At 52.8% G+C, this 26,668-nt stretch overlaps 2 protein-coding genes and 1 non-coding gene across 5 annotated transcripts in view; 1 reads left to right on the plus strand and 2 right to left on the minus strand.

The window, feature by feature from the left end:
* Hspa12b (heat shock protein family A (Hsp70) member 12B) lies at nt 1-26,419 on the plus strand. 3 transcript variants are annotated; one of them, XM_047539546.1, is made up of 13 exons: nt 1-249; nt 5,319-5,377; nt 7,179-7,276; nt 8,302-8,426; nt 10,884-11,070; nt 11,399-11,503; nt 11,795-11,911; nt 13,800-13,974; nt 14,894-14,980; nt 15,368-15,472; nt 15,584-15,842; nt 16,375-16,478; nt 17,185-26,419. In XM_047539546.1, exons 2-13 carry the CDS (start codon nt 5,335-5,337, stop codon nt 17,838-17,840), a joined length of 2,061 nt encoding a protein of 686 aa, XP_047395502.1. In that variant the 5' UTR covers nt 1-249; nt 5,319-5,334; the 3' UTR covers nt 17,841-26,419. The 3 variants fall into 3 exon arrangements, with proteins under 3 accessions (XP_047395502.1, XP_047395501.1, XP_047395503.1); XM_047539545.1 differs by having other exon boundaries at nt 2-356; XM_047539547.1 differs by lacking the exon at nt 1-249 and adding an exon at nt 377-581.
* Nucleotides 12,166-12,270, minus strand: LOC124978368 (U6 spliceosomal RNA). Its single transcript, XR_007107403.1, has one exon. It is a non-coding gene; the product is annotated as a U6 spliceosomal RNA (small nuclear RNA).
* Nucleotides 19,123-26,668, minus strand: part of Adissp (adipose secreted signaling protein) — an 11,777-nt gene continuing 4,231 nt past the window's right edge. Inside the window, exons 2-6 of the mRNA XM_047539548.1 lie at nt 24,785-24,901; nt 23,293-23,435; nt 21,025-21,163; nt 19,977-20,099; nt 19,123-19,781 (exon numbers count right to left, since the gene is read on the minus strand). Coding sequence (XP_047395504.1) covers nt 19,681-19,781; nt 19,977-20,099; nt 21,025-21,163; nt 23,293-23,435; nt 24,785-24,803 — 525 coding nt within the window. The 5' untranslated portion in view covers nt 24,804-24,901 and the 3' untranslated portion in view covers nt 19,123-19,680. The remainder of the gene's footprint in view (nt 19,782-19,976; nt 20,100-21,024; nt 21,164-23,292; nt 23,436-24,784; nt 24,902-26,668) is intronic.

Below are 26,668 nucleotides of genomic sequence, written 5' to 3' on the forward strand. Positions count from 1 at the left end.
GCGCAGGGAGGGGCCCTGGACGCGGCGGGGCTGGGCCCCTCGGCAGAGGCCCGCGCAGGCAGGCCCCGCCCCGGCCTCGCACATCTGGGCCGGGAGCGCGGCCATCCGGCCTGGGGGAGGGGGCGCGGGCCAGAGCAGAGCCGGAGGCCGCCGGCCGGGCGCACGTCGAGGGCTGCGGCAGGCACTGCCGTCCGCTGCGGGCCGGGATCCAGGCGGCAGGACCCGGGCCGAGCTGTCGGGAGGGCGGAGGTGAGCAGTAGGGCGGAGGCTGCTGGACTCCTGGAGCGGAGAGAGGCGCAGAGGTTGGCCTTCCCGGGCTGTCTGCGGAGACCCCACGAGAACGGCTCCTGACTCCGGTGAGACAGTTCTGCAAGCCCTTATCTCCAGCGGGGCCGTGGTGAGCGGGCTCCTACTTGGGCTGTAGGGCCCCACACCCGCTGCGCGGAGGCTCCGCCAGGAGGATTGGAGAGACTCCTGTGCCTGGGGGCTGGCAGGAGAGCCATTGTGGGCTGGGGCCTGCTCTGGGGAAGCGGTTGTGAGGACATGGTGCCCAGGCCTGGGATGGAGACTGGAGGTTGAATGTAAGTGTGTTTGGGGAGTTGCCTCAGAGCCCCCAGGCCCTGTGGTCTGGGCTGCAAGAAAGTGGCTGGGTGGTCAGGGTTCTGGTGTCCCAGCCTTGGGTTTCTCTCCTGAGGTGGCATCTGGGCTCCCATAGGGGTCCTGGGACTGTCTGTGGAACAAACCTGTGTTGGGGAGAGATGGGAAGAAGGGAAATCTTAGCCAGGACTCCAGGGAACAGACCCACCCAGGAGTTATGGAAAGTGAGGGAGGTGATGGAGACTGATGGAGCAGAGATGGAAGGACTTCATGATCCTGTGGGACAGGGGTTGTTTGTGAACTGACTGTTCCCATGATGAGGACCCAAGGGGGTGGGGCAGGATGTATAGAAAGCAAAGTTGAGGACAGGGAGGTTCTATAGGAGGCCGTTTCTGTCACCCTTGCCCAGTCACAGGAGGGGGCAGCCCCTTCACCCCACAACCTCCCCCTAGTTCCCTTCTTGAGTGCTCCTCTCCAGATTCAGGGTGGGGCAGTCTTTTGGGTGCCATTTCTGATCTGACCCTTGGACCCTGGTTGGTTGGCCCATTCTGTGGCTTGGAATAAATGCCTGTGGCCTCACTTAGCCCGCTGACAGAGTCCTGTTCCATTAAAGGGCCTGCAGTATGCTGAGCAGGCAGCAGTGGACAAGAGAGGTAAGGTCCCAGGGAGGAGGGAAATTGTAAAGATGTGGAGGGCTCTTTGTCCACATGGACACTGTGTGGATTCCTGAAATCCAATATACCACACAATTGCAGAGATGTGGGGGGTGAGGGGGTGGGCATAGGTGCCCAGCCTAAACACCCCTAACACAGGAAGAGACTCTCAGAGAATTCTTTCCATCAGGTAAAAAAGGCCTAAGCTACTATGAAACTAGGGAGCACTCTAGGCAGTCTCTGGTGTAAGTCCCTACTTGGCCACACCCTGTCCTGGTCCCCAGTGACTGATAGAGCATGGCTATTGGGTAGAAATCAGGACCAGGGGTGAGGGAGAATCTGTAGATTAGAGGTCAATATGAGACCAAGAATTAGGAGTCATCCATGAGCAAAGTGAAGGGTCTGTCTATGGGTATGGTAGGGATCAGATTGGGGCCAGAATTTGGCATGTGCTTTCAGTCAGGAAATGGAGGTACTTTCTGTGTAAAATCAAACTGTCCCAGCCAAATATTCTCAAACCCATAGACATCACTCTTGGAATTGTGGGCCCCTGGAATAGGGCGCTGCCTCCCTCATTTTCAGCTGTAGATTCTGTCCAGACCTAACTTTTGGGAACTAGATTGTCCTGAGCCTCCTGGTCAGCATTCCACTTAAATGTCTTTGGGTGCATTTGCATGGTGGGAGGTCAGTGAGAGGTTCCAGAGACACATGGGGCATGTGTGCATGTTTTATGGCTGCCACCCTCTTCTACCTACAACTCTCAGGGAATCAGTAGGAAACTCCTTCTTTAGCACAAATTGATTTGGTTCCTACCTCCTTGACAAAGAACTCAGAATAACTAAATAAAATTCTCAGTAAGACTAGAAACTTCTAAAAAGCCAAAGTTCAAAATTTACATGAAGCTACGAAAGAAAGAACACTGCTCATACATGCCCAACTCTGCCTTTATCAACACCTTCCATACCTAGATTTATTGATCCTCTGAAGTCCCCCGTGTCACCCATTTTATAGGAAATGACATTGAGGTGCAGAGAGGTGACATGACATATTCATGCAAGGTGCCATGATGTACTCACATCAGGTACTCAAGCCCCTGCCATCCCTGAGAGACCAGTGTAGGGGCACCCCATGAATGACACTCTCAAAGATAGGTGATAGCAAACTTCAGAACTGAGGAGATTATAGGCACATGGTTGGGGGATGAAATTCAGCTTAGAGTGATGGACAACTCAGGTTTTTTTCTTTTTTTCTGAGTTCCTGGTTGTTTCTTTGGTTCCAGTAGCATTGATCCATCCATCCATCCATCCATCCATCCATCCATCTATCCATCCATCCAACAAAATGGTTCCCAGCACTTAGCACAGAGAGACTGGCACAAAGAAACACCTAATATGTGTTTTCAGAAGACCCAAACATTCCAGGAGTGATGGTGTATGTCTGTAATCCCAGAAACTCCAGACTAAAGCAGAAGCATGGCAAGTTCAAGGCTAGCCTCAGCAACTTATCTAGTCTTTCTCAAAATAAAAAAATAAAAATGGCTGGGAATGTAACTCAGTAGTCGAGAGCCCCAGGGTTTAATCCCTACTATTGCAAACAACAACAAAGACCATACAAATGGGACTGCCAGCTTCTTTATTGTGCCTGGATCCAGTGAAATGCTGGTCAATGTTTTACAGTCAAATCTCTGAGAGGGAGAAAAATCTGATTTTGTAGTGTTTGCCAATTCCCATTGTATAAATATTCCCACCATGACTAATTTCAAGCTACCAACATGATATCAATGAATACAAATTGAGAGAAGAGACACAATGTCAGCTGGACATTGTGAGAGCTTGTGGGACCCAGCTCTAGCATGCCACTCTGAGCTGGGTTCCTGTCCCTGGTGACCAGGATTCCTTTCAATGCTATCTATTGGCTTTCCCTTTTCTGGACATCATCTGGCCACTACTATGCAAGTGCCCACAGCCAACCCCAATCCTTCCCCTGATTCGGATTCCTGGGAATCCAACTGTGTACCTCCAGTGACATGGTGGACAGCAAGACTGCATGTTTCTGGCTGTGCAGGAGTATCCTGGACATGCAAAAGGGTGTAGGAGTCTGGGTGTCTGTTCACTTTATCCTGGGTTTGTCTAAGCTTTGCATGATCGAGGGTGTGTACATATATGTAAGGGCGTGCCAGTGCCAGCTCTGTGTTGACTTCTGTTCTGTTAGCAAAACTTCCTGATCCTACTAATGGCTACAGAGAGGGAGTGGGCCCTGGGAAGCCCCCACCTTTTTTAGAGGGGAAATCAGGCCCACAGATAAGGAGAGTAGCATCCAAGATCTGCAGGCTATTGAGACGGAGGGACACTTGAGCAGCACTTCTCAAACTTTAATGTGCATCGAAATTACCTGGGGATCTCTCCTTAACATGATCTCTCCTTAACATTACAAGTCCTGATTCAGTGGGTCCAGATGGGGCCTGAGTTTCTGTATTTCCAACAACCCCCTGGAGATGCCAGGAAGATGCCCACGCTGCCATGCTTTGAGTAGCAATGGTGTTGAGAATTTGGAGGATCCTGCCTATAGCTTGGCTCCCAGAACTTCGTAGACACAAGCTCGAGTTCTTCCCATCTTAAAAAATAAAATAAATATCCTTCCTCCCTTCCCTCCAGCTACTGCCCTGTTCCCAATCTCAGCCAACCTTCTAAGACGGTCTAGCCCAACTGCCTCCTGCTTTTGGTCATACTTGGATTAACCTGCCTTGGACCATTAAGATAGGTGCTTGCAGTCTCCTCTAAGGGTGGTTTTTTTGTTTGGTTTTGTTTTGTTTGGTTTGGTTTGGTACTGGGGATTGAACATGAGGGCCTTCTACCTCCAAGCTACATCCCTGGCCCTTTTTATTTTATTTTGACGGTCTTGCTAAATTACCCAGGCTAGCCTCAAACTTGTGTTCCTCCTGCCTCAAACCACCCAGACGTGCATCACCATGCCCAGTTAGTCTAAGGATCTCTTAAAGGCATCTACCTTCACCCTCTTATCATAGTCTTCATGAAACCACAGGAAGCTTCTTGGTCCTTCCGCCAACTCATCTTGCCCTATTCAGCTTTTAAGTTGCTTCTCCTCTCTTCCCTTTCCCCTCTACTTTCTGCCAGGCCTCCCATGAAAATGACTCCCAAACACATATCTCCAACTTGGATTTCTTCCTGACCTTCCGATACATATCATCTGACTTGTTGGTATGTTCTCTTAGTTCCAAATTCTGTCACTTCTCCCCGCCAACCTGCCCCTTCACTATCTAGCTCATCTGTCTCAGCTTGAGCCGGGGCAATACCACCTTGACTTCTCCTCAGCTCTGACCATCAGCTCTATTAACCACTGTCTCTTAAATGTCTCCACCCTTTCCAAGGCACACAGACGCCATCATCATCTATAGCCTGGAGGGCTATAGTAGCTCAGTTGGTCTCCTGCAATCCACACCCCCAGGCAGCCAGAGGGACATCTCTAAGTGCAAATGAATTTATGCCACTTCAAACCTTTCAACCTAAAGAAAGGTCCACAGGGGCCTGCCTACAAGCCTACCCCCTCCCCATCTGCTGTGTCCAGCTGCCACATTCACAGTCCATTATTGTTTATGATCTCAAAATTGCTTGCACTGATTATCAGATTATGATCATCTTCCTCACCAGGCTGTGAGTCCCGAGGGCAGGGACAGGGTCTTTCCAGATCACTGATGTCCCCCAGCACCTGGTACAGAGGTGGGCTCCAGAAAACACTGAGAAGGATCCTGAGTCCTAAAAAACAAAGTCATTTTTAAGACAAACTGGGCCTGTGAGACTGAGCTTTAGATGAGATGAAGGAATTGCTGTAAATTTGGTTAGACATAATAATGGTGGTGTGATGATGTTTTTCAAAATGTCTCTATCTGTTGGAGAGACATGTTAAAGTGTTTATAGGTGAAGCAACATGCTGACTGGGATTAGCTTCAAAGGACTCCAACCAAAAGTAAATAAATAGAATAAATAAGCATTCAGTGGAGGAACAAAGGAACAAGTAAATCCCATTCTGCTTGTCTGTTCCTGTTGACAGCTACAAGGCTGCAAGGATGCTGGCTGTCCCAGAGATGGGCCTGCAGGGGCTGTACATTGGTAAGACCCCCTCCCACTGCCTCTGGCTACTCTGCCTTGACCACCACCCCACTTGCCCTGCCCTGAGACCCCTTCACCTGCAGGTTGTCCGCAAGTGCCTCTCCTAGCAGAGGTTCTTGAGAGCCATTGTGTGTGTGTGTATACACATGCCCCATCTGGTCACAGAACCCCTCTGTGCATACACAGGTGTGAGTGCAGAGAGGGTGTGTGCACACACAACTGTCTACGTGTACACGTGTTTTGTGCAGATCATGTGTGCACAGGACCTTGTGTATGTGTTAGTGTGTGTGTGTGTCTTCATAGGACCTGGGTTGGGGGGTAGTCTGAGGTGGGCACGTGAGTACAAAAGTCTGTACTTGCCTATGTGTCTGGCCTAGTCTAGGGGCAGGCTCTGGGCTCTCTGCAGGGGTGGGAGGCTAGCAGGCAGGAGGGACACTCCTCAGGAAGTCCATTCACAAAGACCTGGCGGGCTGGGCCCTTCCTTCCTGCCTCCCTTCCCAGGCTGGGGCCACAGCAACTTGGCCTCTCATGCTGGAGCTGGTGGCAGGGCCAAGCCTGTGCTGGATGCCTGAGGAAGGGGAACCCTCAGAATGTGAATACCATGTCCCTGCCCCTCTGGCACTCAAATAGACTACAGCCCTGTTCAGGCATTTCCCAGAATTCCATTCAATCCCAACCCCTACCCCTCACATGTTCCTGGGTTATCCCAGGCCAATGAAGACTGGGACTTGTCTCAGGTCACACTGCCAGGCTGTGGCTTAGGGACCTGTCTCAGGTCCCTTCCCTGGCTCAGCATGCAGCCTGACAGACCTGCCTATTTGTCTGTAAATCTTCATGCCAGGTCTCTCTCTGCCTCTCTGGACAACCTCCTTGTCCTCATCCATGGAACTCAGGACTGCCCCAGTACTTCCCACATGACCCTTAGCAAAGTTCTGTGATGATGGTGACCAGCTGCCAACCCACACCTGTGAGTGTCCAGCAAGGCAGGCCCTCCTGCCCAGTGAGCTGCCTGATCCTTCAGGGAAAGCCTTGGGCTGCCTCCTGGGGGCTACTGGTGACCTCTTACCTAAGATCCAGTTCAGTCCCAAGCCTGCAAAGGGGTCTCAATGGAACCTCCTGCCCCTAAATGATAGCTGGGGTGTGTGTATTTGTGTATGGGGGTGTGTGTTTAAAGGGTTGGGTGATCTGACTTCCTAGTGCTGTGGACATGCCTAAACTCAGGGCTGGACTGGAGGGAGGTGCTGGCCTCCCCATCCTGATCCTCCCTAGGCAGCCAGCTGAGCCTGCCGGTGGCCCGGACGATGGGGAAGGGAAAGGTCCTCAAACCCTGATTAGAACCATGTGGCCCAACTTTAGGGTAGAGGGGAGCAGCCCCACTTCTAGGCCAGCTATGCTACCTCCTAGTCACTTAGATCTACAGTTCCCCCTTCTTTTGTGACTTCTCCACCCTCCATCCCTACCCTATTAGCTCACCTACCCACCCTCTCCTGCCCTTCCATCTCTGGATAGTGTCTCCCCACCATATGATGCATCGCTGTCTCCTCTCCTCCCTAGCTAAGTGTATCTGAGGGTTGCTGAGGGAGTCAGTGAGCCCAGGTGACACATAGACCACCCTCCAGGGAAAGATTGCCTCTAACTGATAACAGACCCTCAGCCCCTGCCCCTGCCTCAAAGCTGTCCTTCCTACTACTCCCTTCCAGTCCCTCATCCCCAATAGAACTGATGGAGAACCTCCCGGCACCAGGCCTGGAACCCTGCTGAACTGATCATGCCAGAATGACTTGCTCTCTCTTCTCTGCAGGTTCCAACCCAGAGCGATCACCAATACCCAGCCCACCTGGCTCCCCAAGGACCCAGGAGAGCTGTGGCATTGCCCCTCTCACACCCTCACAGTCTCCAGTAAGCCCAGATCAGGGACTGGGGCTATGGGAGGCCTGGGTGGCAGAGGGGGTGGAACCTGGCAGAGTTATGGCAGGGCCTGGGCTGGGAAGGAAGAAGGGGCAGGTGCATTCCGCCTCGCCCTGCCCCTGTGCACTCTAATCACACACCCCCAGGAGGATTAGCCTTGAGTGGCCTTGGGCTACTGGGCAGGTAATTCCCACATAACTAACTCCCAGCCCGCCCTGCCACAGGATGACACCCAGGGGCCACTGCGACTGGCTGCGGTGGGTGGTGGGGCAGGCATATGGTTTTGATAGGTTCTCATAGCACTAGGGCCTTTCAGAGTTGCTCCACCTCCTGCCAACCAAAGTCCCACCTTACTTCAAGACACACTGGAGGAAGGGAAGTAGGTTGCTAAAAAAAATAGTTTGAAAACTACTAGTTTGAAGTTTCTAGGAAATAGCCTTCTCACCCCCAGTTCCCTGAGGGTCTTGACCTGGTGATCTAGCTTGGGGGGTCCTCTTGTTCTCAGAGAACTCAGGCCTGGCCTGGGAGAAGTCTGTATGTGCGTGGGTCCTCTCCTCTCTGCCACAGAATTGGACAGAATCTGATTTGTGTCGCTGTGGCCACCAAAAGAGTAAAAGGGTAAAATATGCACAGGTCCATGTAAAGCTGTAAAACTGCCAGAGGAGCAAAATGGCTCCTAGCTGTGCCGAGACTGGTGTAGGCAGGGAAGATGGTGGGAGATGGGGCTGGACCAAGGCAGTCCAGGCAGTAGCTAGGTGAAGAATTGGAAATGGGAAGGCAGCTGCTGGAGCCCAAAACCACAGGGCTACCTGAGAAACCTCAGGCTTTCTGAGCAGTTGGTATGCCCAAGCCTCAGCCTGGAGCCAGGGAGGGGAGGGGAGCCCTGGCAGGCAGGTGGGCAGGTGGAGCTGGGCCAGGGCTGCTCTGGACCATAGCTGGCAGAGGGGACCAGTTCCCTGCTGGCAGCTGGCCAGTCCCTGCTGGCTGCTCACTTACTCTGGGTCTTGGACTTGCAGAAACCGGAGGCCCGAACCCCTCAGCAGGCCTCCTTCTCCGTGGTGGTGGCCATTGACTTCGGTACCACATCCAGTGGCTATGCCTTCAGCTTTGCCAGTGACCCTGAGGCCATCCACATGATGAGGTGACAGTGGCTGGGATGGGAGATTGAGGGGAGGGGGATCCCCAATCCTGAGATGGCCCTGAACCCAGAAATAGTCACTGAGACATGGGGTCTTCTCAGAGCTGCTTCCATCCCTAGTCTAGGCTCCCCACTGGGACAAAAGGTTGGAGGATGGCCTCACATCTGGTCTCCAGTCCTCAAGTGGAGCACTCCCCCCTCTGCCTGAAATGTGGGACTTTAGTTTTATTTTTAAGTTTTTATGTATTTATTTACTTTTGCATCGTTGGCAATGGAACCCGGGGCACGTGCTAGGTGCTCTACCACTGAGCAACACCTCTCAGCTCAGGGGTTTGTTTGTTTGGGGCAGTGCTAGGGGAATTTATTTTCAATTTAAAAATTTTTGTTGAGATATAACAAACTTGCAATAAAACACTTTTTATTGGGTTATACACAAACATATATATCTAATATATGTGTTTTCAAGATAAAAGCTATAATAAAACTTGCTTTATTTTATTTATGTATTTATTTATTTTTGTGGTACTGGGGATTGAACCCAGGGGTGTTCTGCCATCCCGAATCCTTTTAATTTTATTTTGAGACAGGGTCTTGCTAAGTTGCTGAGGCTGTCTTTGGACTTGCAATCCACCTGCCTCAGCCTCCCGAGTCTCTGGGATTATAGGTGTGTGCTACGGTGCCAGCTCTCTCTTTCTTATAAAACCACTGGGATTCAGTCATGGGGTCTTCACCTTAACAACCTTATTTTAGTCTTTATCTCTTCCTGAAGGCCTCACCTCTAAACACCATAAATGGATTAAATCTTCACCCTCCTAGTACCTCACAATGGGGATTAAATTTCAACAGATGAAACCTTAGAGGACACTTAAACCATATCCAAGCCATAGCAACTCCTCTCTGGATCTCAAAACCCTGATCCTTTGAATGTATCTTACTAAGACTGCCGCCAATAGGTGAAGCTACAGAAGACTCCAAACTCTCAACCAAGACTAGTATGGGAGATACAGGGGAGCTTCACAAGACCTGGGAAGCTGTGTGGAAGGGTAAATGGAGAGACAGAGGCCACTGACCCCAAAAAACATGAGACTTGAGCTTCCTGTGAACGGGGACTGATTTTCCCCTTTCTCTGCTCCCTCCACATGACAGGAGGCCACAAAGGCACTTAGAGCCCTCTAGGAGCTGCAGGGCATCCCAGCTGGCATGCTGATCAGCATACACAGCTGAGGCCGTGCCAGGTCCCATGAACACATGAAGGGACACTGTCCCATGAAAGTGATGGTCACAGAAAGAAACTGAGGAACATCTTGACGTCCCAGGCCTTCTCACCACCACCAGCCACCAAGCCCCATCATTTCTAGGCCTCCCTAATATCTCTGGCATACCCATCCACTCCTCTTCATGGCCACGACTCCAGCCTAAGTTCAGCCCCCATCCTCTCTCACGTGCCCTGCTGCAACATCCTCCTTCCTGGTGTAGCTTCTGCATCCTCTTTTTCCTCCAATCTGCTCTACACGGGGACCAGCGACCTCCCTTTCCAAAGGTAAATGCAGTCATATCCCTTTACTCCCTTACTTAAAATCCACCCAGATAGAATTCTGGTATGACATTTAAAGCTCTTCCTAATCTAGAATTCCTGTATTTGTCTTTCCTGCTGCATATTGAGCCAATCTAGAATTGGTTCCCCTGCTCTTTCACACCTCTAAGCTTTTGCACACGCTCCTCTCTGCCTGGATGCCCAATTCCTTCCCCCTAAGGGCTGCAATGGCAAACTTGGCCTGAAGAGGTCAGGGCATCAGAGAAGGAAGAGGAACGGGGAGGAAAGGATTTGCCAGGGAAGAAAGTGGGCAGGGAGTTCTGAGTGTAGGTCCAGAAGTCCCTGTAGACAGGGAGTTTCAGAATCCCAGTCAGGGTTTTGGGATCTGCCAGAGGCACAGTCTCCTAAGGTGTAACTGCTAAGGTGGGTCAGATGGAAATGGTCTTGAAAGACTTTGAAGGAGTTTGGCCTTGGAGGATGGCCTCCAGGAGGGTAAGGTGGCTGGCTGGGAGAGGGCTTCTGCCAGTGTTCCAGAGATAATACATCAGGAGACCAGATGCAGGTCAAAAGATGGTGGCTTTTTGCTGCTTGAAGGGTTACAGAGAGGAGAGGTCAAATGGTGTGACTTAATGGAAGAAACAGGGGTCAGATGGGACCAGTGACCCCATGGATAGGGAAGATTCCATCAGTACCATTTATGGAGATTTAAGTAGGTGCCATCTATTTTTCCCAAGAACAAATCTTCCCTCATTTACTCTTCACAAGAACCCTAAGAGGTAGATACCATCATTATACCATTTTACAGAAACCGAGGCTCTGAGTTGTGTCCTGCCTGAGGTTACACAGCTGGCCGCAGAGCCAGCACCCAACCCCATGAAGGATGATTGCCGCCAAACCCACTGACGACTCGTCCTGTGCCTCCACAGGAAATGGGAGGGCGGGGATCCAGGCGTGGCCCACCAGAAGACCCCTACCTGCCTGTTGCTGACCCCGGAGGGATCCTTTCACAGTTTTGGCTACACTGCCCGTGATTACTACCATGACCTAGACCCTGAGGAGGCGCGGGACTGGCTCTACTTCGAGAAGTTCAAGATGAAGATCCACAGTGCCACTGTGAGCCACATTCTGGCTCGGGGCAGGGCTCGGAGCAGGGCTGGAGCCAGGGAGGCGGGGCCAGGAGGGGAAAAGACGGGGTAAGTGAAGGGTGGGCCACGGCTAAAAGAAACAAGGAGGAGCCTGATGGAAGGATGGCTAAGGGGCGGGACTGAAGAGAGCTGGTCCAGGAGGTGGGCGGAGCTCATAGGTGGTGGGGCGGAGCTAAGGTGAGCGGGACTCGGGGCCAAGAAGAGTTAGAGGAGGAGCGAGGCTAAAGAGAAAGAGGTCATCAGGGAATGGTGGCAGACCTTTGGCTTACGGCAGAGTCTCCCTGTGTCCCTGCCAGGATCTCACCTTGAAGACCCAGCTAGAGGCGGTAAATGGAAAGAAGATGCCGGCCCTGGAGGTGTTTGCCCATGCCCTTCGCTTCTTCAAGGAGCACGCCCTTCAGGTGTGCTGCCACCCCAGTCCAACTAACTGGGGAAGGGACTCGGCCCTTCTACTCCTTCCTTTCCCCTTATCCCACGTGGTCCATCAGATGGATATGTAACTACTGCCAGATATTATAGACCATCTTCTCTAGTCCCCTGTCTTTCTATCTGGTCTGATAGGTGGAGGAGGGAGAGTCTTCCAACTCATCCTGGAAATCCTTCCTGGGACTTGGTTAGTTCCCCCAGATCCCACAGAAGGCTGAAGATGCTCCCAAGCCAGCTGTTTCCCTCACCGCTCCCTATTCCTCCAGGAGCTGAGGGAGCAGTGCCCATCTCTCCCAGAGAGGGACACTGTGCGCTGGGTGTTGACGGTGCCTGCCATCTGGAAACAACCGGCCAAGCAGTTCATGCGGGAGGCTGCCTACCTGGTGAGGAATGCAAGCAGAGCAGAGAACGCTGCTGCGGAAGGTCCAGGGCTGGCCCCAGACCCTCATCTCCTCATCGCCCCTGGGACCACAAATCATTGTGTAAAGACCTCCAGCCTTCCCCCGGTGGGAATTTTGGAGGGCCATTACCACCAGGAAAGAAGGGCTGTGGAAACAGGAAGCAGAATGATGAGGGGCCCAGCCCAGGCCAGTATAGACAGAACCCTTTTTGTTTGTTTGTTTGTTTTGTTTGTTTTGTTTTAATGGAATGCTTTATGAGTATGTGTCACCCTTGTGCAGGGGCCATACTAATCCTCTCTGTATTGTTCCAATTTTAGTAGATGTGCTGCCAAAGCGAGCACTAGACAGCATCTTGAGTTTCCTAGAAACGGAGCTCAAGATGGAGAGTCTTACGTGGTTTTCTGTTGAAAACAAGCTCTCAGGAGAAAGGGAAGGAGGAAGCAGGACAGGAGAGAGCTGAACAGGGATGTGATCTTGCAGGAGTCTAGCCTCAGCCTGGTCTCCCAGGGAACTCCAGAGGGAGAACTATAGCACTGAGTTGGCCACAGTGAGGAAAGGGTCCATGTCAGTCAGTGACATGATGCTGGGGGAATGGGAGGGATGCCTGTCCAAGAGAGGCTGTTCCCATTCAGTTGAGGACAATTGTCCAGAGAAGGAGCAGTTGTGAGCCAACAGCAGCAGACACAGCCGCAGGCAGGGCACCACGGACATCTACTTCAGTTGGCATCAGTACTTTCAGGAACACCCCTGCCTCTGCCCCAGCCATTGTAGGTTCTTAAACAGAGGGAAAGGACTATGAAACTATGAAGGGAGGTGATTCTGCCAATGTGTGCCAGTCTTCCTACCACAAAGATGTCCAAAGGCCTGGAGAAAGAGGAGGGTGCACAGGCACTACCCTCTCCAGTGTGAACAGAGAGGGGACCCAATCTCACAAAGCAAAACTCATTGCTTGGCCTTGCCCTTGGAGTTTTAGGGGACAGATCCTAGAACACCCAAAAGGGATCTTGCCCATAGGCTCCCTGGAGATATCAGTGCCCCCCAATACCTCCACCCCTGTGGGCCAGGCATACTGTAGGGGCCAGGTCTATAGGTATCTATGCTTCTCACTGTAAGCCAACCCTGAGCAAATGGGCATCTCCCCTCGGGATCAGGATAGAAGCAAAGCTGTCTGCAGCAAGAACACCTTCCTGTCCTAGTGTCCCTCTGCCCATTTACCAGCCCTGCTCCCTCCCACACTGCTCCCTGCTGCCAGCTCAGAAAGGGCTGACCCTGTGCAAAAAGTCTCCATCCCTACCCATGTGCCCCTCCTGCATCTGGTCAGAATCTGGGGAACCCCAAAATACCTAAAATACTTCCCAAAGGGATCTCCTGTCCTAATGCAGGAAATAACAAATTGTAAGTGTTTTTCTCCCCCGACACTGGCCTATCTTGGTGCCTGGAATTTCACTGTTTCCTTCCTGCTATATCAGATTCTCTGGGAACAAAGTTCTCCTGGGAGTGGGGCAGCCTGTGGCCAGTGTCTGACACCAGCCTGGTGAGCCCAAGTGGGCCCCCACCACCTCCTCTGCTCTACCACGCCCCAAACACTGGGCTAGAGTCTGCTAACACCCCAGCCTGTGCCTGCAAAGGGGAACCTTGCTACAGTTCTGTCATCTTCCTGTTGGGCAACCCCTGTTTTCCTTTGGCCATGGCCATGGCCTCCAGCCTGGTCACAGAGTGGCTGTGAGCTCTACATTTGTGCAGCATGAAGGGGCCTGAGAGGCCTAGCATGGGTGGGGTGTGACCGGGGTGGAGGTGGGGGCCCCCTGGTGTCCATCTTAGATGTGACAGCCCATAGCACTGTCTGGTCCTGCCCACCCTCCACCCCCAGGCTGGCCTGGTGTCTCGAGAGGATGCAGAACAATTGCTCATTGCCCTGGAGCCTGAGGCTGCCTCCGTCTACTGCCGAAAGCTGCGCCTGCACCAGCTCATGGACCTTAGTGGTCGGACCCCAGGTGGTGGGCGCCTGGGTGAGCGCCGCTCCATTGACTCCAGCTTCCGTCAGGGTGAGCTGCCTCAGGGACCTTGCCCAGCACTAGGTTGAAGACAGTTGCTCTTGGAGTGTCAGGGTCACTGAGGCCACAGGCTTCATGTCCAAGATGAAGGAGAAGGAGCTCCAATCTTTTTTTTTAATTATTTTTTTGTAGTTGTAGATGGACAGAATGTCTTTTATTTTATTTGTTATGTGGTGCTAAGGGTCAAACCCAGTGCCTCACCTGTGCTAGGCAAGCGCTCTGCCACTGAGCCACAACCCCAGCCCCAGAAGCTCCAATCTTGGGGAGGTGGCAGGAACATTCCTGGTGAAGTTCAATTGATAGAGGGAAGTGCAGCCCTGCTCTTGGAGCCATCCCCTAGTCTGGGAGGTGGAGGGGTTGAGATTTCACCTTGCCTAGAGGCACATAGTCTGAGGAGAGCAGGATTCACTCAGGCCTGAGACAGAGGTTGGAGGTGGGGCACAGCCCGCCCTGGGGCAAGTTGCTCAGGTAGGCACTGCCAAGAAGGAAATCTGCCCCCACCCTCGTCTTCAGGAGCGTTCCCTTAAACAGCCACTGCCCCAGCCCCAAGCTTCTGTTGCCAGAACCAGGCACTGAGGCCAAGGACAGCTATGGATAACATTGATCATCTTCCCAAATGTCATATCCCATGACAGGAAGAGGTCCCAAGCTCTGAGCTCCCCTAGAACACCCCCAGGTCTCCCTGACCCCAGCTCCTCCAAACCCTTCTAAGTCTGATTTTGCCTGGCCTGGTCCCTCCTGGGTTAAATAAAGGTCCTGTGTCCAGATATTGCCCTTTCCCAGTATGTGTGGGTAGGAGTTTCCAGAGCACTGGCTGCTCCAGGTGCTCTGGAGGGTCCTGGCAGGGAGGATGGGGATGAACGTGGTAGCATGGTCTGATTTCACTCTCCTGCTGTCCTCCAACCCCTAGCCCGTGAGCAGCTTCGAAGGTCCCGCCACAGCCGCACATTTCTGGTGGAGTCGGGCGTGGGAGAGCTCTGGGCAGAAATGCAAGCAGGTGCAGTACAGGGGAGATGGAAGGACACTTATTGGCCCCTTCAGGAAACCATATACTGATTGAAGGAAGGACACACCTAACCTGGCAGTCCCCTCAGTCACTAGCACCTTCCCTCTCACAGCTGTGCCCCTAACTCCCACTTCTTCAGAGTTCTCTGGAGGAGTCAGGAGTTGCAGAGCCTCTGCAACCATTTCTCTCCCACACCCTGTGCCCATATTTGGTGACCTGAGGTTCAAGCACTTGAAGGTCCTCACATCCCTCCCCACATCCTGGTAGTGGCAGAGCTCGGGACCTTGGGTAGGGCTGGAGACTGAGCCAGGCTGGAGGGGGCGCAGGATTGAGGGTTCAAGGCAGGCCATGCATGTTTGCCTGTGCCAACTGTTGCAGGAGACCGCTACATGGTGGCCGATTGTGGGGGAGGCACTGTGGACCTGACTGTGCACCAGCTGGAGCAGCCCCATGGCACCCTCAAGGAGCTCTACAAGGCATCTGGTGAGTAGCCAGGCAGCACCCTTGCTACGAAGTGCAGGGCCCAGCGCCCGCCAATGGTCCCTGGTGGGCCAGTGGGCGCTGACACCCCTTCCACCCTCGGGCTCACTGTAGGCGGCCCCTACGGCGCGGTGGGCGTGGACTTGGCCTTTGAGCAGCTGCTTTGCCGCATCTTCGGTGAGGACTTCATTGCCACCTTCAAAAGGCAACGGCCGGCGGCCTGGGTGGATCTCACCATCGCTTTTGAGGCCCGCAAACGCACCGCGGGCCCGCACCGTGCGGGGGCGCTCAACATTTCGCTGCCCTTCTCCTTCATTGACTTCTACCGCAAGCAGCGAGGCCACAACGTGGAGACTGCCCTGCGCAGAAGCAGGTGGGTCCAGGGGCCCGTCTCAGGCGGGATTTGCTTTTGGGGACTGGAATGCCCCTGCCAGAGACGGTCGTGGGCCCCACAGGACGGTCGCTGTCCGCGTGGACTGTTGGATTACAGAAATCTCGGCGGGTTAAGGGGCGTAAGTACCCAGTGGAGCAGCCCAGGAATCCAAACCCCAAATTTGGCAAGAGGAAGAATAAAGGGTGGGTGGGGGGAGTTCGGATGTGTATCTTCTCCTGCCCGCCTCTCACCTTGCCAGTCGGCCAACTAACGTAACGTCCCTTGGCTTCTCTGCACCTAGTCAAGGAGAAGCTCTTCTCCTCGAACCTCTTGCCTAGGACTGTAGAAAGCTGCGGAGTCGGGTGGAGATTAAATGCCAGCATCTATGTCCACCCTTTACGCTTAACCTGCAGTCAGTGCCCAAGCACATCCCCCTGGCGGCAGGGATAGGGAATGAAGAACACAGATTCCAAACTTCCGCAAGCATCCTGACCCTGACTCATGGGCCTGTGCCCTCTTTTACCACTTACAGTGTGAACTTCGTGAAGTGGTCCTCACAGGGGATGCTCCGGATGTCTTGTGAGGCCATGAATGAGCTTTTTCAGCCCACGGTCAATGGTATCATCCAGCACATAGGTGAGTGCCTAAGCTCTGTCCTCCATTCACTCCGATTAGAGAATAATTCCCCTCATCAGTGCCTGGTAGCCACCACACATCCATTCACTGGGATGAGATCCAGAATCACCTGAAATACCTGGAGCATGCAGTATGGCAGCGATTATGAACTAGAAGGATGATATGTATCCCTGCCAAATTAAAGAACTGGGATGAGACCCAGAATCATCTGAAATACCTGGAACATGCAGTGTGGCAGTGATTATGAACTAGAAGGATGATATGTATCCCTGCCAAGTTAAAGAACCTCTGGGGCCTCAGCATCCCCATTTATAAAATGGGGTGATCATACTAAGTTCCCTAAAATGCTATCACAGGGATTAAATGAACTGAAGTGTCTAGAGAGAGGGCACACTGTCCTGCACAGTGTATAGGTGTTTGACACTGTAAATGCTGGTCCCGATCCCTTACCCTCCATGGGGTGGTGGGAAAGAAGTGGGTGATGACAGAGTGTTGGGGAAGCAAAACCCATGAGGACTGCCAGGAGCTCTCAGTGAAAGTGCTCAGTGTTTTTATCAGGACATAGTTCAAATGGCTAGTTTTTAATTGCCTGAAGAGCACAGGTGGGGGAGAGGGGAGGCGCCAAGTTACCATGAAGTTGTCGCCTCAGTGGCTCTTTCTCTTCCCTTCCCTCCTCCTCATCCCCCATCTTGTTTCTGCCCCACAGAGGCATTGCTGGCACGGCCAGAGGTGCAGGGTGTGAAATTGCTGTTCCTGGTGGGCGGCTTTGCGGAGTCTGCGGTGCTACAGCATGCAGTGCAAGCGGCGCTGGGCGCCCGTGGCCTGCGCGTTGTGGTCCCTCACGACGTGGGCCTCACCATCCTCAAGGGCGCGGTGCTCTTCGGCCAGGCCCCGGGCGTGGTGCGGGTGCGCCGCTCCCCGCTCACCTACGGCGTAGGCGTGCTCAATCGCTTTGTGGATGGGCGCCACCCGCCTGACAAGTTGCTGGTGCGCGATTGCCGCCGCTGGTGCACCGATGTCTTCGAGCGCTTCGTCGCCGCGGAGCAGTCGGTGGCCTTAGGCGAGGAGGTGAGGCGTAGCTATTGCCCAGCGCGCCCGGGCCAGCGGCGCGTGCTCATCAATCTGTACTGCTGCGCCGCAGAGGACGCGCGCTTCATCACCGACCCCGGCGTGCGCAAGTGCGGCGCGCTCAGCCTCGAGCTCGAGCCCGCCGACAGCGGCCAGGACAGCGCCAGCGCGCCCCCGGGCCGCCGTGAGATACGAGCCGCCATGCAGTTTGGCGACACCGAGATTAAGGTCACTGCCGTGGACGTCAGCACCAATCGTTCCGTGCGTGCCTCTATCGATTTTCTTTCCAACTGAGGGCGAATCGGCCCCGCCCTCTTTCGGTCCCTCGGTCTGGAGAGTGCGGTGGGAGCAGAGGAACTGACCAGTTCTGAGGTCAGCGCCCCTTTCCCAGCCCTCCATCCTGGGGAGATGAAGTCTAGAGGAAGGGTGGGTACATATGGAGACTCGCTTTGGGATTGCGCTTTGATTCGCGGATTGGAAGGCCAAAGGGCCTGAAGGGCCCCCACCCCGCCAAGTACCAAGAACTTCCGAGAGGTTTGCAAGATGGGAGGGCCCAGACTGGCAGGGTGTGTGTGATCCCTTAGAGAGAATTCTTCGACATAAGACTAAGCCCTGGCCTGAACACGGGTTGGGGGAGAAGCAGCAGCAAGATAGGCTGCCAGGTGCCACTGCAGGAGGGAGGTTGAGAAGGGTCTGGGCCTGAAGGGCCACAGTTCACTAATTGATGGGCTGCTGCCACAGGGGAGCCAGGCAGAGCAACCCCAAGCCACAGGTAAATGACAAGTGGACATTAAAGGGACAGGTGTTAGTAACGACTTCCTGGATATGCTCACCACCCAAATATGACTCTTAATTGTAGAAAGGGCAGTAGCTGACAAGTGGGGAGTAAGGCACATTATTATGGTGAAGGCAACTGTGAGGGGATGTGGAGACATGCTCCAGAACCCAAAGAGAGCCTGTGAATGACCCACCCCACTTGCACTGCTTGGATGGGCAGCTGAGCGAGGGTAAGGAGACAGAGGAAGCACTGGGGGATGGTCCCAACTCTGCCATCGATCCATGTGCCATCAGAACATTCCCTAAGCACCCACAGGCCTGCTTCCCCAAGTGTGAAATGTCAGGTATATCCTTCAGTCATGACATGCAACACCCCACCCTGAGGCTCACACTAAAATGACAATAAAGCATTTATGCTCAAGGGCAAGCCACAGCCTGCTGGTACCACACAAGTGGGGACCCTAATAGTTGGAGTACTGTGGGAGGCATGAGTGCTAGAGAGAAGGGAGAAAGTTTTCAGCTGTGCACAAGGCAGGAATAGGCCATAAGGGGGTGCTGCTGTCTTCTATCAAATAGCCCAAACAGACCTCTCCCTGGCCAGGGCAGAAGGCCCGTCCTCAAACAAACTGGGGAACTAGCCTCTGGCCTAAAATGCCACACCACCTGTGCACAGCTCTTCTGGGGCTCTTCACTGGGTGTGCTTGCCTCCTGAAAGAACTAGTTACCCAAGTCATTCCCTGGCCCATCTGTGAGGCACTGGACAATCTTGAGACCCCAGAGAACAAAAAACCCATTGGTCTCTGGTATCCACTGAAATTTTTATTTCTTATGGGTTCTATCCCAACCAGTCATTTAAAAACCAAGTAACACAGACCTGAGGGGCAGGGGCTGGGAACTGCACCTCCCTCCTACTCACAAGGTAGCAGTGGGGAAGAGGGAGGGGTGGGAGAGGTGGCTGAGGCAGAGAGGCAGCAGCAGCAGCAGCAGTAGTAATGGGGCATTGGCGTCACAGAGCCACTCAGTCCTCTCCCAGACCCTGACTGGAGCCCACATGGCTTGGGATGGAGAGTGGATAGAACCCACCCCAGGCTCTCCCCTTCCCCTCCTTGGATAGCCTCCTTGGGGGCTCAACCCATTTCTTCTGGCAGGAGACTGAGGCACACGAAGAGGAGGAAGTGGGAGAGGAGAACACAGGAGAGGCGGGGTGGTGGCAGAATGAAGGCAGAGGTGAGAGGTGTGGGTGAGGCCCCAACACCATCCCTTCACCCACCCTGGGGGAAGGGCGAGGAAGCCACATCATCACGCAGGTGGGGTTTAAGGCTGAGGGGCCCCAAGGCAGCTTGGCCAGGTGCGGGGCTCAATCGAAGCCGTGCCAGTCGCTGTGCTCAGAGTCATACTCCAGCTCTGCACCCACACACTTGACACCATCCAGGAGCATGGGCGTGCCATGGTGCCGGTCTGCAAAGCAGGCATGCAGGTTGGTGTGTCCCTTGTGCCCTGGTCCCACCCCAAAAGATCTCCTGTCCCCTAGGGATCAGGGAGAGGAAGCTGGGAGGACCTGAGCCAAGAGGTTGGGACCCCAGGCTGGACAAGGATCCCCAAGGCTAATCTTGCATCTGCTCCCTTCCAGCCAGATTTATGCCTTACACTCACCCATGACACGTGCCTGTACCATCACGCGTACACAGGCGCCTGTGCCACCCTCGCAGGCTAGTAGCATCTCCTCTTTGAGGACGCCCTCCTTGTGTGCTGAGTACTCGCACTTGATGCTGTAACCTGCCCAAAGACAGGGACAGGTGGGCCATTAGCACTTCCCACAGCTTCACAATCCTGTCCCCAACACGCATAATCATCACCCATCACAAGACATGCTAAGCCTTCTGGAGAATGGGGCAAGGATGGCCCTCCAGAGCCCAGAGACTTAGTCTCACTGCTAAGATGGGCCTACAGGCCTAGGAATCATCCCTTGAGATTGATATGCCTCTGGCCTACAGGCCACACCCAGCATGGCTCCCAGGATGAGGCAGACTCAAACTCAGGCTTCCAAAAGAAAGAACTGTGTATTTCACACAAAGGCAGGCAGTGAAGGGGGTGTTGGAGAACAAAGGAGGCAGGGAGGCGGACCGAGCAGATTGGTGGCAAGAGCAAGGCAAATGCCTGAGGCACATTGCTTGAAGTCCACTGAAGGGCAAGGTCATGAAGAGGTAGGGAAAGGGGGATATGAAACTGAAGCTGGGGTTTGTGGGCAGCACAAGAAACTGACACCCTAGCCTCTACCAAGCTGAGGGTAGGGGATAGAGTAGGGCCTGAGGCCAGCAGGGTTGGGAGAAGCAGTGTGAAACCTAAAACCTGGGACTGGTGGGTGCTAGAAGTTAGCCATACAAAGTTCCTGCAGCTCCAGCAGGTTATTCTTAAGGGCAGGCAGGAGGGAGGGTTGGAGGCCCAAAGCCAGTGGCTCCCATCTTGGTGTCTTCCCCACTAAGGAAACCATCAGGCAATGGGCTGATGCAGGCCTGCAGGGTGAGTTCAACAGCTTCTGTCTAAGAAGGGAGGCCTGGGGCATGGGAACTACTAGGTTATCACTGCAAGCTCATAAGAGGTACCATGTCCCTGACTTGAAGTACCCCATATTCTCACTCCCACTCACATCTGGGACCTGCTAGAGGAGGACAAGCCCCCAGAACCCCAGGAAGGGACACACCTTCAGGGATGGGCATGACGCTGAGGAGCTTGAGGTGAAGGCTGGGAACAGGTGCCTCACGGATGTCCTTGCTCAGCCTGCGCACAGGGGGCAGAGTGAAGGTAATCTCATACCTGTGCAGGATCTTCAGGAAGCCAACCTGTAGTAGAAGGGATGAGAGGACAGGTACCTCCAGTTACTGCTTCTCCCGAAGCCCATCCAGGCCATGCTGCCTATGATCCTTGTGGACACCACCAACACCTGTTTCTCTGGAAGCCTGACTCTTTCCATCACTCTAGCTGGTCTCTACCCCAAGCCTGATGGCTCCAGGCCCTTTGGCAGAATCAATTCCCCCGAAGGCCAGCACAATCCTCATCATCTGTCAAGGACCCCACATTCCTCAGTGGCCTATTTTATAAAGATGGAAGTTAGAAAATGATTGGCTGAAGATCACATTATGTGACCAGGGAAAAGTCCTTCCTAGACCTCTCAGCCACTCTTGCCACGTGTGGCACAGAAGACACTAGCCACTGCCCTCTCCACAAAGGGAGGTTCAAAGTTCTATAACTCAGACCATCCACCAGGCCCCACTACTACCAGCACCTGTTCAGGACCAGTAGCCCAGGGTCAGGGATGCTGGTCCTCCAGTCCCTAATTTGGAAACACCGGGCAACAAAAAACATCATGGGATGAGGGATAGGATGGAATTAGATAAGTGGACACCAGGGAGTAGGGGTACAGTTCAGTGCTAGTTCACACTTAGCACGTGTGAGGCCTTGGGTTTGATCCTGCACCAATTAAAACCCAAAACGAACTCCAGACCAGCTATGTCACTCCACAGATGGCCCACAGACCTGGCTTCTGCCTGCCTTGCTGGCATCAGGTACACCCACCTGCTCACGCAGAGGCCCCTGTCCATGGCCCATGGAATTTGTTGTTGTTTAGTACCAGGAATTAAACCCAGGGGTGCTCTACCACTGAAATACATTCTCAGCACTTTTTATTTTTTATTTTGAGACAAAGTCTCACCAAGTTGCTTAAGGAAGGCCTTGATAAGGTGCTGAGGCTGGCTTCCAACTTGCTCCTGCCTCAGCCTTCCTAAGTAGCTGGAATGTCAGATATGGGTCATCATGCCTGCTTGCATATTTGTTGTTTACACACAGTGTTTGGCAACCAACATTGTCCTTCTGGGACAGATGCTATCCTTAGAAACTCAGTGGTGTGAAGTGCTGGGGAGTGAACCCCAGCATGCTAGAAAGGCACTCTTCTGCTGAGCTACATCCCCAGCCCCTTATATTTTTCTCTCATAGATATGAATGGATTTTGCAATGAAAGCAGGGAATTGTTTTTGGTTTTTGTTGTTGTTGTTTTACTTTTGTTTTTTAAGCTTTGGTTCATTCCATATTTTTCCCTGGGGAAAAAGGTCAGCTGTAGGAGAAAGAAGGAAGATGTTAGGGTTAGACACATACAAACTAGGGCCCCTTTCTCAAGGACCAAACCTCTGCACCCCACCACAGGGCATTCCTGCTCAACTCTGGATCCTGAGTTTATTGACCAACCTGAAGATCTCAATCTGGCCCCTCCAAAGATTCCCTCTTGCCCTTTCCAAGTGAATAGGGGACCTAACAGTCTCTTAGCAGTTGAAGGAGCCATGCTGGTGCGTGTGTGAGACATGGCCATGAGAAGGGAGTGCTCCACCAAGTAGAAAATGTGGGGTGAAGCAGGATATGGTTCAGTGATAGAGTATATGCTTAGCAGGCACAAGGCACTGGGATCCATGCCCAGGACCAAAAAAAGAAAACACGGGGTAATAAATACCATTACAAAGAGCCCAAATCAGTCAGAGATTTGGCAAACAGTAAAAAGTCACACTTTGTTGTCACCAAACATCTGCATCACATATTCTTCAATTCTCATACCAACTATATGGGGTGTGAACTGTCTCCACTGGAAGGAAAATAAATGGAGATGACCTGCCTAAGGTCACAAAGCTAGAATGGCAGGTCTAGACCTGAATCCAGGCTGTGGCATGACAGCCTCAACACTAGCCTTCCATCCCTACTGTCTGGGCGAGGCCAATGGCAACAGCTCCAGTCACCTGGTGATGCATTCCTCTCACTGACCCTGCCGCCACCACCACCATTTTACAGATGGGGAAACCAAGGCTCAGGGAGGGACAAGGCATGCCTGTGAATGCCACTGAGGAAAGGGGGCAGATAGTCCCAGGAAGCTGAGCAGAGCCAGAGAGGAAGTAGAGTGAAGCGGATTCTGGGGGAAATGTGAACATACCTTGACCAGAAAACTGCTGTCACCCTCCTGGGTGACCATGACCACTGAATCATGTAGCTTCTCATCAAAGTGGACGTGGCTCTGGGAGCCTTCAGCATCATGGCCTGCTGCAAAGCGGATACTCCGGACTCTGGGCTTATTGCCTAAGAAGAGTGGGAGAAGAATCCAAGGGTGGCTAGCTTCTCCTACCCCTAGAAAACTATGTCCCCCTTATTCACTTGCCATCCCCAAACTTTCCTTGATATCACCCAGCACCCACTTGGTCAGGCCAATTTCAGGACTAAGTTCACTAGCAGTCATGAAGCTTGAGATCCCCTACCTCATTTCTACCTGCCAGTCCTCTAACAGCATGGTTGTGGGTCCCTTAAGGTTGGCTGATACAACACACACCCCCTTATTTGGAGGGGAGAGGCTGTCACCAGAGACAGGAAGACACAGATTCTCCCCAGGTGCCCAGCAATGTAGCCCAGGCCTCGGCACTCCTTCACAGTGCCACGCTTCCCAACCCTGGCAGCATCTCTCTCAGGTCTGTCAGTGCACGAGACTCCAGTCTACTCCCCCTAATGACCTCGAGCAACCTGGGGGCCAGAGACAGAAGCGGATTCTAGGTGCTCTACTTGGAGATAACAGAAATGATGAGGGTTAAAAACCACACTCTATCCACCTAGGAGAGGCTGCAACTACCATTAGTGCTCACTGATAACTGGCAGGTTCAAGAAGAAAGAAGCTAGGGACCCTCCTCACCCTCCCCATGCCCTTTCCTTCTCTGCTTAGCCCTTGTCAAGGCCCTTGGCTGTCCCCAAGCTGGGTCTGGTTCTCCGAGGCCTAAAAGATCAGGGGGTTGAGAGGGGAAGAGTGGTGGGGAGTCAGGTCAAGTGCCTGGTCTGAATGGTCACTCAGGCTGGGGGAGGCCAAGGGCATGAATCCAGTCCTCTCTGACACCCCAGCCCTAGACCTCCTAAGAGCCCTGTCTAGAGTCCTTTGGTGGGAAGGCCTGGGTCAGCCTTGGCCTGGGTTCTTAGACATTCAGCAAAGGCCCTGGGGGCTAGCCTGGCACATCCACAGTTCCTGTTGTACTCCATTAACCTGACCATAAGATTTTACCAGACCTCCCTTGCCTAAAACTCTCCAGTAGCCCTCTGGATTCAGTGAAATCCAGATTCCCTTTTATAGCCTGCTGTGACCCTACCCCTCTCCCACTTTCAGTACTCACCACAAGCCCTTCATGTCTCCGGACCACTAGCAGTACAATAGAGGGGCTCACACGAGACACAGGAGCACACACCTCCAGAAAACAGCAAACCAAGGAACCAGTAGGGGCCCCTGCTAGGGCTTGGGTGATCTCCAGGACCTGGCACACACTGACATATTCTGAATGACATTCATATACACGTGCATACAAACACACACACACAAAGAGCTGAAGCAGGCCCCCCAAGCAAAAATGTCCCCTAAGATCTCATGCATACCCACAGGCCAGGAAGACACTCACCCTTGTTGGCCGCAGCCATGGACGCCCTCCCTGCCACCAGGTGAAACACACAGCTCCTGCTGTACACCTCCACTCAAGCTCAGCAGCCTCCCATGCTCCAGGGACACAAGAAGAAGCCTGAAGGAGGGGGGATGGAGAGGGCAGCAGTCAGGACCACCCATAAGCCCATGGTTGGGGGAGAGCAGAGGATTTTCCTTTAGGAAGGACTCAAACTGCTGCTGCTCTCAGCAGCCCAAGTGGGGCCTGCATCCGTAGCACAAGGGTATGTCTGACATATACCAAGTGCCCTCACCTCTTCCTGACCCCCTTCTGACCCAAGGCCCCTGCCAGCACAGGCTAAGTTTCTGGTTGCCAAAGTGCCAGCACAGGACAAGCACTCAGTCCACCTGAGGCTGGCAGGAAAGGTAGCCTAGAAAGAAAGGGAACTTTGTTAGTAATTTTTAGGGGCCAGTTCTGGCACTGCTGACCCTAAAGGGTATGCCCAGGGGTCACATTATTCATGTCACATATCCAGTGCAGCTAAGTGCTGGTCAGTCAACAGCATGCTTGGAGATGGGAAAGAATAGGGATCACATGAGATAAATCTATCCTTGGAGCTTTCCCTCCTGGTGGTCAGTCAGAGCCACATACTGAACAGCGGCCCATGGAAGGGATATTAACCCATCTGAACCCACCATCCTGACCCTACCCTGAATCTCAGGAACCCACCATCCAGACCCTGTCCTGACTCAGCTCCCAAGGGCTGCCTCAAGTGCAGAGGCAAGTGTGAGGTGTCCTAAGGATGCCTCTGATGGACTAAGCTGGCCCCATCTAAGCATCAAAAAGAATAAGAAGCACAACTGATGGAAACAGATGGAATACATAAAATCAGAGCATTCACAGAGATTACAAAAAAAGAACAAGGAAAGTAAAACAAACACAAACCCTCATGTGTCACCACTGATGGCAGCAGTGCCCCTTAAAGAGAAATAATACCGCCTGTCCCTCAGCCTTTCTTGCAAGCAAACTGCCCCGGTGGTTGACAGAAAGCTCTTCTTCACTGCAGATTTCTTACTAATAAATAACAAACGAACAACCAAATGTCAAGCAATTCTACAGTGCTAAAGAAACAAATGCCAGAGGCAACAACAGTGAGAAGATGCTGAACCACGAAGGAAAAGTGGATAAAAGCAGATACACACAGATGCTCAAGTTCCACGGATGAATGACCTGGTGTTCTTAATGGGGAATAACACAAGTTTGCAATGAGGGGATGTGACATCAACAGGCCACACACGGGTCTGTCCCCCTCACTAACCACAGGACAACCTGACACACTGATGCCTCCTGAAGTGAGGCAGGCAAAAGTCACAGCACCACTGACAAGGGATCCTTGCCAAAGATGCTTAACCTGGATCTGACAGGGCCTCTAGCCCCCACTCCTCAATTACTGAAAACCAGAGGACAGCAGAACAAATCAAATGATGCTATGAGCAGACAATGAGACAAATCCAGGCTGAATATTCCACAGGACGAGTGACCTGTTTTGTTTTGAAGGTGCGAGAAAAAAGATACAGAAAGATTGTTCTAGATAGTATTGGCAAATTATTGCCTCTTGGGCCACCACCTGTCTTTTGTAAATAAAGTTTTACTGGAACACAACTGTTCTCATTCATTTACTTATTGTTTGTGGCAGCTTTTGCACAAAAACAAAACTACTTTGAGCAGTTGTGACAGAGACCATATGGTTGCGAAGTCTAAAATATTCACCATCTAGCCCTTTACAGAAATGTTTTGCCAACCCCTGTTCTAGATTAACACATACTTAAGGGACAGAAAAATCTACAGGACAACTGACCTGGTTTTTACACTGAATCAGCTGCAAAAGGGACATGGGGGAGGGGG

Source organism: Sciurus carolinensis, chromosome 2, assembly GCF_902686445.1.
Source record: "Sciurus carolinensis chromosome 2, mSciCar1.2, whole genome shotgun sequence".
NCBI lineage: Eukaryota > Metazoa > Chordata > Mammalia > Rodentia > Sciuridae > Sciurus > Sciurus carolinensis.